This window comes from Anabrus simplex, chromosome 1 (assembly GCF_040414725.1).
Source record: "Anabrus simplex isolate iqAnaSimp1 chromosome 1, ASM4041472v1, whole genome shotgun sequence".
Taxonomy (NCBI): domain Eukaryota; kingdom Metazoa; phylum Arthropoda; class Insecta; order Orthoptera; family Tettigoniidae; genus Anabrus; species Anabrus simplex.
The window spans coordinates 130448736-130464580 of NC_090265.1; the positions used below are offsets into that span (position 1 = coordinate 130448736).

The following is a 15845-nucleotide window of genomic DNA, read 5'->3' on the forward strand; positions in this document are numbered from 1 at the left end:
TTCGGGACAAGTACTGCGTAGCGGAAGTGACAAATTCCGTCGTTCACTGCAGAAGTGCCACGGACGATTTTCGGTATCTGAGGGCTCCTCGACCTTGAAAACGAATAAGACACAATGTTGGACTTTGAGTAGCTGGAGAAGCAGATATGTTCTAAACAGACTGTGTTTTTTCTTTTTCCACACGAACCATAATGTCATTGTATTCCGCTTGGCGTCTTAGGTACCGTAGCTGAAGAAGAGCTCGATGTCATAGCTCGTTAGGCTCCTCATCAATGCATAATGCAAATGTATACTTATGAGGTATTTTACGCAGGCCACAGTGGACTGGGTAGTCAAGATCTATGCCTGATACATTTTTCTCATGATTCTTTTTTACTTTCTTTGAATGCATTTTAAGTTTCTTAATATATGACCGGACATTTTTCATTCCAGCAACACTCTCCATTCTCATTTCATAGCATCTATCAATCATTAATATAAATCACTTTGGGAGTGGCGACCCCATCGTAATAACAGCCTATATATGATTCATTCATTACATCCCTGACCCGCCAAAGACTGGAAAACAGGTTGTAGGTTTTCATTTTCATTTTCAATATATGACAGGAAATCATTACTTAACCAACTGAGGAGTTCATCATCAGTACTAAAAGATGCTTTTTTTTTCTAGTGACTTTACATCGCACCGACACAGGTAGGTATTATGGCGACGATGGGATAGGAAAGGCCTAGGAGTTGGAAGGAAGCGGCCGTGGCCTTAATTAAGGTACAGTCCCAGCATTTGCCTGGTGTCAAAATGGGAAACCACGGAAAACCATCTTCAGGGCTGCCGACAGTGGGATTCGAACCCACTATCTCCCGGATGCAAGCTCACAGCCGTGCGCCCCTAACCGTACGACCAACTCGCCCGGTTAAAAGATGCTCGTTTGTTCTCGTTCCTGAATATGTCCCATGTGAGGTGTTGCAGACGTTATGCGCATTGAACAATTTAATAAAATGTTCCATAAAACAAATGGCTTATTTTAAACTGTATTTTATGCTCTCGTGACAAAACCACCTCCATACTTTACAAACCAGAGATTGTTTCAGGGGAAAATACAATATTTTTAGCTCATGCTACATTCATTTTCGTGAAATTTGTTGGGCAAATTATTTTCCTCGTTGGTTTTCTAATTTAAGATTTCTGAGTGTGAAGATGCCTCTCAAATGATTGCCGGCCACGGTAGCATAGTTTAAAAAAGTCCTGTGACAAATTTTGGGATCGCCCGATTTTTATGACGTAACACGGATCAAAACTTAGGAACAGAGGGCTACTTCGATCAGCTTGAAGTCGTTCTCATGCGTAATACTTCCTCTGTATAATCATTGGTATAATGTTTCGAACATTGAACATTCACTGGAAACTTGCGAAACGAAATTCCACTACCTTTAATTTCTCGTGAATAAACCATGACTGGAACTGTGAATGCTTAACATCAGACAAATACATAATACATTCACAACCAACTCAGTTAATGAACACGTTTAAAGGCGCGAGCCTGGTAGACATGGGGCAAGATAGCAATCCTAGCGGCCGGGCATTGAACGTCTGTGTAACCACTTGCATAGCGTTTTACGGGCTCTATTTCCAGGCCTTGTTTTATAACGTAGGCAACGATGTTATTCTAGCTCGTTGCCTTCGACCAAGTGTCATGGCTACCAGCCTTCGAGCATACATCTATGCTCGAAGCTACCAGCAGTTGTTCAAGTAGATTCAAAGATGGTCGGCAGGTAGCAGTCTTATCTTTTATGTTGTTCGGATGTTGTTGAGAAGCCCATATAATCAAGCAGAAGAAGAAGCTTGCGACAGCGTAGGAAGTAACCGTTGTTACCCGTGATTTTTAGTTATCAGTGAGGGGAAAAAAAAAAAAGAAGTTTGTGAAATGTCTCCCTCACTAGATCACTAGCAGGTAGCATCGACTCTTCTTGTAAACAACCCTCACAAAAGTGATTTATCTCCCCTCAGTGACATTCAGGTGATAATGGTGAATGAGAAGTATTCGCTTGAACAGCGCCTCTGCCTGTACGATTCATATGTTAAGTTTGGTTCGGCCAAGAAAACCCAGAAGCTATTTCGCGAAAAATATCCGACTGAGATAATACCGAGTAAAAGTGCTATACACAAACTTGTTAACCATGTTAGACTGAAGGGAACACTGTTAGATTTGAAAAAGAAGCCTCGTCAAGTGCTTCCAGATGATGTATCAGATACAGTAGGCTCCAAATCAAAAAAATCTAAATCTACGGAACTTAGTGCATCAGAACTTTTGGAACGTCAGTTGCAGGCAGTTCGGGAAAAGGTATGAAACTAGATCGAATTTAGGCACTTGTTCATTAGTGTCTTTGTTCTAGAAACAGTTTCTTTGGTAACTGTTAAGCAGGCTGTACACGGTCAGTAATACTGACAGCACGCATCAATATTGTAGCGACCTCACATGATCATTATTACTATCAATATTTTGGTCAGTACTAGTGCACTTGCTTACCATTGCGGTATTCTCACTTCACAAATAAAAAGTTAATAACCATTAATGCGGAGTGAGATTTATAACATGAAATTGTGGCATTCTATCAAAATGGATCGTAAAAGACGAGCATGTGTAACTATCATACTAGGACTCTGCACAAAACGCTGTGTTAAACATACTCGAGAAGAGAATTCTAATGTGAAGTTCTTCTTCTTAATCTATTTACCCTCCAGGGTTGGTTTTTCCCTCAGACTCAGCGAGGGATCCCACCTCTACCATCTCAAGTGCAGTGTCCTGGAGCGTGAGACATTAGGTCGGGGAATAAAATTGGGGAGGATTACCAGTACCTTGCCTGCTATGCTGAACAGGGGCCTTGGTGAGGGATGAGAAGATTGGAAGGGATAGACAAGGAAGAAGGAAGGAAGCCTTAAGTTAGGTACTGTCCCGGCATTTGCCTGGAGGAGAAGTGGGAAACTACGGAAAACCACTTCCAGGTGGGAATCGAACCCACCTCTACTCAGTTGACCTCCCGAGGCTGAGTGGACCCCGTTCCAGCCCTCGTACCACTTTTCAAATTTCGTGGCAGAGCCGGAAATTGAACCCCGGTCTCCGGGGGTGGCAGCTAATCACACTAACCACTATACTACAGAGGCGGACTCATATGAAGTTGTTGAGGTAAATAAAATATATCGAAGCAGAAGATTATCAGAACTATCTCGAATGAGTGCGGTAGGCCTACTTTTGCAAAATTACTAGGAGTGGTAGAGCCTTTTCTAATAAGGCAAGATACAAACATGCGAATCTGTTTATCGGTGGCAGAGAGAGATTAGTAGTGACATTGAGGCATCTTTCAATTGGTATAAATTTTGAAGATTTAAAATTTTCCGCTATAATGTCACCAGTTTCCATCAGTACAGCAGTTGTGGAAACGTGAAGTATTGTGTTGCGTTTATTCTGGCAGCGTTTCATATAGGCCTAGCTCGATAAACTTTTGCAGTAGGCCTACTTGGCGGTTCCACAAGCTCCTCTACTTGGCCTTGGTGAGAAACTCATTTGTCATCCATCGCTGCTTGGTTAATACTGACAGAAATAATGACGAACGCGCTTACACGGTCAGTATAACTGTCAGTATCCCCACCACTCTACAGTACTGACGCTCGCAGGTCAGGAAATGATTCTCACTGGGACTATGTGCAAGTATGGTAGCACCCAACTTGACAGACAATTCACCGAGCATGTTCAGAATGTAGACATGATATGGGCTTATGCTGTGTGAAGAAAACAAGGTGAAACTCATTACGTTTTGCAGAGGACTTTGCTCCGCGACCTCAGAAGTGAAGCCCAAAATCCCATAACCTGTCTATAAGTACGAGCCGTGAAAGCATCAATGTTAACATGTTGAGAATGTTTAAAACAAGCCTTGGATCTAATGGAGTACCATTACCATTTGACAGACCAGTTGCTATTGAAATAAAAATCTTGTAGGTTCCACCTTGTTCAATACAAATACGCTGTTGTTAGATGGTTTTTGCAACATATATTTTATTGCAGAACTAGTTTTGGCGCTCATTTAGGCACCATCATCAGTTGCATAATAATTAGAGAAACTTGGAGATATAACAGTATAAAACAACTCCTTAATATCTATCTAATGTTAAGTTTAAAAACTCTAATTTACAACAAGATAACCCTTGTGAGTTAAAAATGTAAAATCTCATCTCTGAGAGAGTTGCCTTCAATATTCTATACACTCGTAAAAATCAAGTTCAAATACAATCTTAAAATTGTGAAATTAGAGCTGAATCAAGTCCTACAATGTTAAAATGTTCATTTCACAGATGCATTGCTAGCCAGACACACTCGTCGTGTTGCAGTCGCTGCGCAAAGTACACAGCCGTTGAGGGTTGTATTGAACTGAGAGGCTATACCCGCTTAACAACATCAGGGCAAATAATCACAGTTCCAACCATTAGACATACAACATAAGAACTAAGTTTCCACATACCAATACATTTCAGAAGACGGCCAGTTTAGCAATTTAATGAACACATATTTTTTTTTTTACCAATAAATGGCTGGCAATGCATCTGTGAAATGAACATTTTAACATTGTAGGACTTGATTCAGCTCTAATTTCACAATTTTAAGGTTGTATTTGAACTTGATTTTTACGAGTGTATAGAATAATAGCCATCTCAGAATACTGAAGACAACTCATCTCTCAGAGATGAGATTTTACATTTTTGACTCACAAGGGTTATCTTGTTGTAAATTAGTTTTTAAACTTAACATTAGATAGAAATTAAGGAGTTAATTATATCAATATGTTGTTTTATACTGTTATATCTCCAAGTTTCTCTACTTATTATGCAGCTGCTGATGGTGCCTAAATGAGCGCCAAAACTGGTTCTGCAATAAAATATATGTTGTAAAAACCATCTAACAACAGTGTTATTTGTATTGAACAAGGTGGAACGTACAAGATTTTTATTTCAATTGTGATCTCAGTTCAATACGGGCAAATAAGATGAAGTTCCTCACGTTTAAACACCAGTTACTCCTCGGAAACAGCTTGGCGAATGAAATGGAATTCGATGGAATGCTATCAGTATTAATGGGGCTTCTCGAAGAAAGAGAGGTTGGTGCTTCTGTTAGTCAATCACAAGTGGAAAAAGCATTGAAAAATTATGTGAAACGATAACTGCAGAGTAGTAGTAGTCTGGGTCATTATATCTTAGGCTCGTTTAATACAGCTTGCCTTACCACCCTAACCTATGCTGACCTCATTTCTACGTAACCACTACATCTACTCTAATCAGCTTGTCATATTCATACCTTCAGTCAATAAATCAATCAGTCACCACTGATCTACATTTAGGACAGTCGCGCAGGTAGCAGATTTCCTATCTGTTGTTTACCTAGTATTTTCCCAAATAATTGCAAATAATTCAGAAATTTATTGAACATCTCCGTTGGTAAATTATCTGAATCCCAAAACTCCTCTTCCTGTAAACGAATATTTGCCCAAATTTGTCCTCTTGAATTCCAACTTTATCTTCATATTCTTTCCTTTAAAAACACCCCTCAAACTTATTCATCTACTGAAGTCATTCGATGCCATTCCACGTCTAACCCCCCAATTCTTACCGCCTACACCTACCTCAGAAATCAATTAAACAAGTCCTGGGTGTCTTATGATGTGTCCTCTATCATTTTATCTTTCCTTCAGGTGAAATTTTGTCAAATCATTCTCTCACCAAATCTATACAGTATCTCTTCATTCATGATTCGATCTTTCCATTTCACCTTCAGCATTCTTCTGCAACACCACATTTTGAAAGCTCCTGCTCTCTTTCTTTCTGAGCTGGTTATCATCCATGTTTCATTTCCATATGATGCAGCGCTCCAGGTGGAAGTCTTCATAAATAACTTGAATTCTCAATGTTCACAGTGAGCACATCTCTTTTCTTAAAAAAGGCCTTCCTTGCTCGTGCTAGCCCGCATTTTATGTCCTTAGTTCTGCCATCGTTAGTTATTCTATTACCCAAGTAACAAAATTCATCTACTGCCTTTAAGACTTTATTCCCTAATCTGATATTTCCTGCATCACTTGAGTTCATTTGATTGCAATCCATTAACTTTGTTTTAAATTTCTTTATCATGTACTCCTTCTCCAACACTGTGTCCATACCATTCAGTTAACATAATATCATTGGTAAATCTTCGGAGTTTTGATTTCCTCCCCTTGGATTGTAGTCCCTTTCCATATTCCTCTTTGGTTTCCTTTACCGCCTGTTCTATTTAAATGTTGAAAAAGTGAGGGGAAGAACTGCAGCCTTGCTTCAATCCTTTCTGGATTGCTGCTGCTTTTTCATAGCCTTCATTTCTTACCACTTCAGACTTATATTTGTACAGATTGTACATAATTCATATTTCTTGATATCTGATCCGAATCACCTAAAGAATCTCAAGATTACGAATGTCTTTTCTAGATCTACAAATGCCACGAATGTGGGCTTGTCCCACTTAATTCGATCCTTTAAGATCAGACGTAAAGTCAGGATTGCTCACATCCCTACATTTCTTCTGAAGCCAAACTGTTCTTCTCCCAACAGAGTTTCACTTTGTTTCCATTCTCCTGTAAATAAAGTGTGTAAACATTTTTCATGCATGAGATTCAAACTTATGGTGCAGTAGTTTTCACACTTGTCTCTGCCTGCTTTCTTGAAAATACATATAACAACATTTTGCCTAAAATTCTGTCAACATTCTTCTCCTGTATTGTGTCCGGCTCCATGGCTGAATGGTTAACGTGGTAGCCCTTGGTCACAGGGGTCCCGGGTTCAATTCCTGTCAGAGTCAGGAATTTTAACCATAATTGGTTAATTTCGCTGGTATGGGGATTGGGTGTATGTTTTGTCTTTATCATCATTTCATCTCCATCACAACGCACAGGTTGCCTACGGACGTCAAGACAAAAGACCTGCATCTGGCGAGCCGAATGTATCCTCGGACACTCCCGGTACTAAATAATGTTATTTGCTTTACATCCCACTAACTACTTTCACGGTTTTTGGAGACACTGAGGTGCCAGAATTTAGTCCCACAGGAGTTCTTTTACGTGCCAGTAAATCTACCAACACGAGGCTGGCATATTTGAGCACTTTCAAATACCACCGGACTGAGCCAGGATCGAACCTGCCAGGTTGGGGTCAGAAGGCCAGCGCCTCAACCATCTGAGCCACTCAGCCCGGCCCCGACACCGGCCATTCCATTCCTGTATCATGCAAGCATCTTACCATTGAATGGTATAACATTGTCATGCTGGTTTCTCTTAAGGCAGTTAGTAATTTTGAGGGAATGTCATCAATTCTTCCTATTTAGGTCTCTCAAATCTCTGTCAAATTCTGACCTTAAAGTTGTCTCTCCCATTTCATCAGCATCAGCAGCCTCTTCTTGTTCCAAAACCTTATCATATAATTCCTTCCCTTGATACAATTGTTAAATATGTTCCTGTCATCTTTCTGCCTTATCTTCTTTTTTCTAGAAGTGGTCTTCCATCTGAGTTCTTAATATTCAGACACCTAGTTTTCCCTTCTATAATGGTTGCCTTGATTTGTTGTATGCAGCTTCTACCTTTCCTGTGACCATACAACCTTCAATATCCTTACTCTTCTCTTTCAGTCATTCATTTCTTTTAGCTGTCCTGCACTTTCTGTCTACTTTATTCTTTAATCCCCTGCGTTCTTTTCTGTCCTGATTCTTTGCATTCTTGTACTTTTGCTGTTCGTCAGTCAGGTCTAGTATCTCCCGAGTTATCCACTGATTCATTCTTGACCGTACGAAGAGAAAAACAAAAACAAGCACTTCAAAGTGATAAAGTTAAGTTAAAGCGAGAGCAAGATAGAATAAGACAGAGGTGGTACAGAGAATCGTTAAAATCACCACCTGAGACGAGCAATGCATCTCCAACAAAGGGTTCATATAGGAGCAGCAGATCATTAGGGAAAGCAGTTTTCAAAGTGAAGAGAGGTTTACCGAACAGTCCAGTGAAACGTAAAGCTGTAGTAGCAAAACTGTTCATTGATGAATTACCTGAATTTGGGAAAAGATTCTGGTAAAAGACTCAATGAAAAAACAAAAGATAATGTTCTGCAGTTTTATCTCTGTGATGATATAAGCAGGACTGAGCCAGGAATAAAAAATAGTCACCATTACGTATACTCAACCTGGCAAGAAAGAAGCTGTACAGAAACGTACAATGATGATGACCATTGCTGAAGCTTATGAAGAATTTGTGAAGGAAAATCGTGACTGTGTGATAAAGAAATCTAAATTTTTTGAGCTTCGCCCACCATTTGTATTTCCTGTTTCCTCTATGACCCATAATGTATGTGTATGTCGTTACCATGCGAACATGCAGTTTTTAGTGGAAAGTGTAGAAAAAGAAACAGGCGTATTTCCACGTAGTGCACAAGATTTATTAGGCACTCTTGTGTGTGATATTGAACGCTTTGACTGTATGTCGGGAGTATGTGAGAAATGTAAGTCGGCCTGCAGTTCTGTTCAAAATATAATTTGTGATGAGGAGAGAATCAGTAATGAAATTAAATGGCCACAGTGGAAAGATGTGGAAGGACATCCTCAAATTGTCATTGAAACTGGAACTGTATCTGAATGTGTGAAGAAAATACAGATGTACAGCATTCAAGCTCCATTGTTTTGTGAAAAGAAAACAATCCAAACACTTTGAAGATGTAAAGAAAAACTTATCTCATGATGCACTTATTCAGATTGATTTTGCAGAGAACTACACTGCTGTGAGTCAAGATGAAATACAAAGTGCTCACTGGAGCCAACGGCAAACCACGATTTTCACTGCTGTTGTTTGGTTACCGTGTTTAAATATATACAATTATGCCATTATAAGTGACGACTTGTCACACAGCAAATATTCTGTTTGGGCATTTCTTAAAACCTTACTACAAGACTTGAAGCTAAATGTTCCAACTATTCATCATATGAAGATTTTTTCTGATGGCTGTGCTGTACAGTTCAAGAACCGCTTCACGTTGTTAAATCTCACACATTTTAAGTCTGACTTCAACATCTGTTGACTGGAAATTTTTTGCCACTTCCCATGGCAGAGGAGCAGTTGATGGTGTTGAGGGAACTTTGAAAAGGACTGTTTGGCGAATGGTCAAATCGCAGCAAGCTATAATAAACACACCTTATGAATTCTTTCATTGTGCCAAACAGAATGTAAAAGATGTAACAGTGCTCTTCATATCTGCTGAAGAAATGGATTCATCATCATTCCTGGATGATCGTTGGAAAAATACACTGCTTATTCCAAGCCCGGATAAAGTTCACTTTGTGTCTCCCATTAAAGAAGGTGTGGTGGAGGTATCTGTAACCTCTCAACCAGAAGATTTAAGACCAGTTTTACTCCAACATATTGAATAATAATAATAAGAAAACGAGGTTGAGGAAAAAGAAGTGAAGTCTGGATCTTTATTAAGCAACAAGGATGATATTAAAATTGAACCAGGGGACTTTGTACTTGTATCTTTAACTGCTACAGGGAAGTCTAGCAGAAAAAAAAAAGACTTCATTGCTGTTGTGATGGAGTATGCAGAAGAAACTGATCAAGTTTTGCTCAAGTATATGCATCGAGTGGGAAGTGTTGGGTGTGGCCAGCGAATGAGGATACATCTTGGGAAGACATGTCAGTGATTTTGAAGAAAGTGAAACCTCCTAATTTGTTTAATAACAGGGGTCAGTTTGTTTTTTAGGTGATTATGTTTGTGTTTGCATTTATATTAATGTTTACGACAATGTTTTAAAAATTAATTATTGTAAGAGCAATGGTCCTTTGTTTCTTTCTTTTGTGAATAAATATATCTGTCACATTACAACTCCTGGTCTCAGGAGCCAAGAATAACGGCCGAGAGGATTCGTCATGCTGACCACACGTCACCTCAATCTGCAGGCCTTCTTGCTGAGCAGTGGTCGCTTGGTAGGCCTAGGCCCTTCACGGGCTCTTGCGCCATGGGGTTTGTTTTACATTACAACTGATAAATATGTATAATCTTAACAGGTCTCCAACTGTCACACACGCAACATACTCAAATTAGAAATGAAAATGAAATGGCGTATGGCTTTTAGTGCCGGGAATGTCCGAGGACAAGTTCGGCTCGCCAGGTGCAGGTCTTTTGAATTGACACCCGTAGGTGACTTGCGCGTCGTGATGAGGATGAAATGATGATGAAGACGGCACATAAACCCAGCCCCCGTGCCAGCGAAATTAACCAATTATGGTTAAAATTCCCGACCCTGCCGGGAATCGAACCCATGACCCCTGTGACCAAAGGCCAGCACACTAACCATTTAGCCATGGAGACTCAAATTAGAATTTACATGGAATAAAAATATTTCTGAGCAGCTTCAAGTATATCATCTTATAAATGTATATTTTATCTATATTACCACCAATTTTCAATCACATTCATCATCCACGAGAACAGAATTTTAATAAAATATTTACTTGGGTAAGAGGTGTATTAACTTGTCACGCACGCAACAAAGGTTAACGTATTTTTTATTCAAGTCTGTTCCTCTTAACGAACTAAAAACATGAAAGAGTTATGTAATTGCAGGTCTATATGATATGTAAAAATCAGAATGTTAGCTCTAAAGACATTTAATCTACAGTGTATTTTGCAAGTGAATATGATGTCAAAATGTCACACACACAACCTATTGACTCTATAAACACACTAGGTAAAATTTGTATAATGACACACATTCAAAATAGTTTATATAAAATATATGAAGATTGCTACGCGTTGGCAGCATAATAGCCTTATATTGTCTTGGTACATAAGTTGAGACACTTCCTGTAAAGTTGGGCTTTGGTATGATAAAGCTTAATGAACACGTTAAACTCTTGATAAGTGAAATGCGGCACTGAGGAATAATCTGAGCGCTGTGGGTGACATAGTCTGCTTATCTTAAAATTGTACGATGCACGTCAAAAGGTGGTTTTAGTGTACATGTAGGTCCTAGGATGATATGTAGGACCGAGGTTCCTCAGTTCAAGCAGAACGTGAAACCTAGAGAAAAAAAGGGGAGCTGATTTTAATATGGTGTTGTATAAAGGGCAAGTTATATGGAGCAAAGGTAAAGAGAATTATACTGTGAGACTCACCTAGCTGCAGCGTGCCAATAAGCTTACTTTATGGAGAGTAGTTGACAACTGGAGCTGGTTTGCGGGGGTAGAGTAGAAGTATATGGGAGAGGGGAGGAAGGAACTGCCTATGGGGGAGGTGTTGCGGGCAGGTCTGGAGGGCAATGCGGTGGGGACGTATGGTAAGGGAGGGTGTTACGTAATGCGTGGAAGATCGAACGCTTTGTCAAAAACTTGGTACTTTTAAGAACCGTAATAAGAAAGTCATAAATAACCTTGGGTTTCTCAGAAATTTCATTTAGGTTTAAATTGGGGTTGAAAAACTGATCGAGGTGTATGAAGCAATTTTCAGTGATATTTAGGAGAGGGCCTTTTCCTAAGGTCCTGAGAATCTCTAATTCTTGGTCTATAGTGGTAAAATTATGTTGGCCCACTGCTGAAAAGAGCATTGACGTGTTCCATGTACCTAATTTTGAAGTTTCGTCCGGTCTATCCATTGTACGAGGAATAGCAGTTACTGCAACTAAACCGGTATACCCCTGATGTCACGAAGGTATTATTTTTGTTATGTATTTCCACATTCCTATTACTGGTACGAAAGGATATCTTGATATTATGTTTCTTAAAAATGTTGGTGATACCGTAAACGTTTTTGTTGAAAGTGAAGGTAGAATATGTAATAGGGTTGGGTTTTTCTTTTTGTAACGTATTTAGTCGATGCTTGAATTTGTTTATTATTCTTTCTATGAAACAGTCATTATATCAATCAAATTTGGCAATGGAATGGATTGTGTCGAATTATTTTTAAAAATTTGTCTTTGACATTTGTACTTTAAATGCTCGGTCGACCATGCTATTACGAGTAGCAAATTTTTGTGTGTAAGGATGTGTCTTATGGTTGTAGCAGTTTGTGTGGGTTTTCTATATATACTGTATGTTAGGGAGGATGGGAGCCTGCTTACCGTGAGGTCTAGAAGTTAATTTGTTTGTTGGATTCTGACTCGAGGGTGAATTTAATATCTGGATCTATATTGTTTAGGTTGTCAAGAGTAGAGGTAGCACTAGTAACCCTGTTGTCTAGTCTAGTCTAGTATTACCAAAATATCATTGACAATATGAGAATTGAGAATATTGGCAAAAATGTCATCGTTGTCAATTATTGATGTTCTAAGAAATCCAGATATATTTCCTCTTAAGATTCCCAAAGCCGGTGACCCCATTGTCAGTCCATCCTGTTGATATATGATGTTGTCAAAGATAAAGAAATTATTATTGACTACTAATTTCAGGACCTTCATGAAGCCATGGATCTCAAGTTTGCTTAGGGAACTGTGTGGATTTAGATTTCTTTCAATGATGGGAATTAATTTTCTTATGTTAATATTTGGATACATATTAGTAATGTTGAACGAGTGGGTGGAATAATGGGGTTCTGTTTCAAATTTACATAATTTCTTGATCAGCTCTATAGTGTTTTTTATAGATTTATTTGACAAAAACCTGTAGTTGTTCTTTAAGAATACTGAATGAACTGAGAAAATTTATAAAGCGGACTAGGCCTATAATTAATAATTGGGTGGCCTTGTGGATCTTAGGGAATGCTTTAGCGGTGGGCGGACCTGGATTCATGTTGTAAAGTTTTGCTTTTTCCTGATCAGTGAAAAGAAATGAGGAGTTTTTTAGGATTTGTTTCAAACGGCGTTGGATTTTCTGGGTAGGATCTTTCTTCACTATAGAAAAGGAACTATTAATTAAAAAAGTTTGTTTTATTTATGTACTTGTCTTTGTCCATAATAATGGTCGTATTCCCTTTGTCTGCTTTTATGATCCTTGATTTTCTTTTTAAACTTAAGGACCTGTTCCCGTTCAACGAATGAACTTCTATTATTACTATGGTGATTAGGAGTTGTCGTTTTATTTTCGTAAGTATATATTTTACTCAATTTCCTTTTTACATCTAGTCTTACTTCCTTTTGTAAATCTAAAGGCGAAACAATCCGCAAATATTTTATATAAACTATTTTAAATGTGTGTCGTTACACAAATTTTTACCTAGTATGTGTATATTGTTGCTATATGTGAATTTACTCTCTTGCTTGGTTTTACGAAAGGCTGATGATGACATTGAAAACATATCGAAATCGGTACCTTCATAATAATAATGTTGTAGTATAATTTATGTGCAACGGTTTTGTATGTATTGAAAAGGTGGATTTCCTTACATTAAAATTACTTGTGTGATAAACAGTATTTTGTCTTCCAAAGTTATTGATGAGTTTGCTAGTGCGTCAGACAGAAATAATTACCACAGCATTCAAGAATAAATCTGAAATGTGGCATGATGTATAGCTCGTTAAAAGTTATATAGATGATTGCGGAGTATGGTTATTGAACCTCGTATTGCGGTGATAGCTATGTTATGAAGTCATGTCCGGCTGAGACCAAGAGAATCCCATAGCTGTACAAGAAATTTAGGGATAGTGCCTCGAGCTCCGATCATGAGTCCATGAACAGTAATATTGTCTAGATGATATCTGTCTTTATAGTAGTCCACAGTTGGCTGGTAAATCTACTTCTCGGCGTCCACCTCTTCGGCCTGGCCAATGTGTGATTGTGGGATCTAAGACTAATCCTTGCTTGCTACCTGATTGAAAGGCTATCATGTCAATACGCCTGTTACTCCCATCCGTAGCTAGGACAGAAACCTCTCCTTGCACCGTGCAACCGTGATCCCTCAGCGAGGTCGTATTGGATGATGGTGGGAATTTCTTGATACCTTCCCGTGGACAGGCACCCAGGACATGGGCAAGAGTTTCATGCTCTCTGTGGCAACGCTGATAGAGGGTGTTGTCCTGGGACCTTCCCGGCACAGAGCGTATGGCACACACATTCGCTGTCATCTTGATGGCCTCTCTCCATTGTGCACAGGATAAGCCTCGGTGATCTCCTATCCATTTGTTCCCTGGCGTGTATTCCTGGAACGCCCTTTCCTTTGTGCGGCAGTTTCGTCCATGACTGAACTTCTCTGTCTCGTAGTATCTGTCAGACCTTCCTTACATTGGGAAGATGGCTGTTTTTGGACATAACTTGATCATTCATTTCTATGCCTAGATCTTGCAAACAAATTATATGTTCTTTCTCCAAGTTTCTAGTTGCATTAATGTAGCTGTTATTTGCAAGTGTTAATTTATTACAGATGTTAATATGCTGCAGTTTGGCTTCCCAAGAGGCGTGAAACAAACCGAGGCCTTTATACTTCCTTTCAGTGTACACCATATGAACCGGAACGTCTGCTGGTAGTTATAATAATTCTTTAGTTCCACTCTAAATATTTTATCCGCATCTGATAGAAAAGTTTGAGGGATCTTGTTTAGGGGAGTAACTTGAAGTGGGTAAATAAGAGTAGGGGATATTGAACTATTTAAAATTGAAAATTTCTGGTCCGATTGCAGCAGTGGTGAGCTAACAAGGGTGTCAATCTTGTTTTGCGTGTTGTCAAGTACGGCTTGTGGATCCAGTTTAAGTTCATTAATGAAGTTCACACCTAAGTAGCGAATCACACTTTCGTTGCACTGTGATTTAATTTCACAGTCGTCATTTATGATCATATTCTCCTCCGTTAGCTGACCTTTCTTGATAGAAAGACAAGTCGATTTTGAAGCGCTTATGTCCAGGCCGAGTTCCTTAAATCTTTCTATGGCAATCCTGGCTAGTTCGGCGACAGATTCAGTGTTTTTCTCAAATATTACCCTATTGTCGGTGAAACACATTATAGTGAGGTTAGGTTGCTCGTTTGCAATCGAGTAACCATAATTCCCTGCTAAAGAGTCTTCAGATATTCTTCCACAGTATGATTGGTGGCAATGTTAAATAATGCTGGTGACAAAGAGGAGCCTTGAAGCACACCGCAATGAAATTTGATGGGTTTTGTTCCCTGTTTTTGGGTTCTGTATCTGTGTTACATTTCCATCTTGTAGAGCAATTAGCAGCCTCGTCAATTTTTTGGGCACTCCAACCGACTCTAATGTGCTCTGGAGGTGCGCTTATCCGATGTTATCAAAAGCTTTTCGAACGTCCAGAAATATAATGCATGCATCGTCCTTTTCTTGCCTAGTGTGCTGTAAAACGGCTTCCAAAATCAAGGTATTTATGTAAGTACCGGGTGTATCGGTGAAACCCCTTTGATTGTCATGAAGCAGAATGTAGTTCTGAAACTGTTTATCAAGAACTTTCTCGATGTCTCGTCTAATAACTGAGCATATAGTAATTGGACGCTAGTTACTGGGATCATTTACATCACCTCCTTTATGAACTAGAATTGTACGGACTTTCTTGAAAGACGATGGTACTAACCCTGTTGTTCGCATTCTAGTGGCAATGATTGCGATTATCTCTGAAATCGTGCTGTTTTTAATAGCTCGGACGATTACATGGTCAGGATCACTTACAGTGTCTGTCTTGATTTTCTGTGTTGCCTGAACAATGTCTTCTTTAGATATGACCGGATTGCCACTTTACAAAAGAAAATATTTTCTTTTGTAAAGTGACAACCGTCAATACGGAATGAGATTTATAACTTGCAATGACCGGATTGTATAAGTCATTAGTCTCCATGAGTTCACTCTCATTGTCTTTTTGAAGGAACTCTG

The 15845-nt window shown here is 39.1% G+C and overlaps 1 protein-coding gene across 8 annotated transcripts in view; it reads left to right on the forward strand.

Moving 5' to 3' along the window:
* Positions 1-1738: 1738 nt before the first annotated feature.
* Positions 1739-15845, forward strand: part of LOC136884746 (52 kDa repressor of the inhibitor of the protein kinase) — a 95496-nt gene continuing 81389 nt past the window's right edge. For 3 of the 8 annotated variants that reach the window (XM_068230332.1, XM_068230312.1, XM_068230313.1), the window contains exon 1: positions 1780-2339. In XM_068230332.1, coding sequence (XP_068086433.1) covers positions 2022-2339 — 318 coding nt within the window. In that variant the 5' untranslated portion in view covers positions 1780-2021. The other 5 variants (XM_068230330.1, XM_068230309.1, XM_068230335.1 and 2 more) reach the window with 4 other exon arrangements.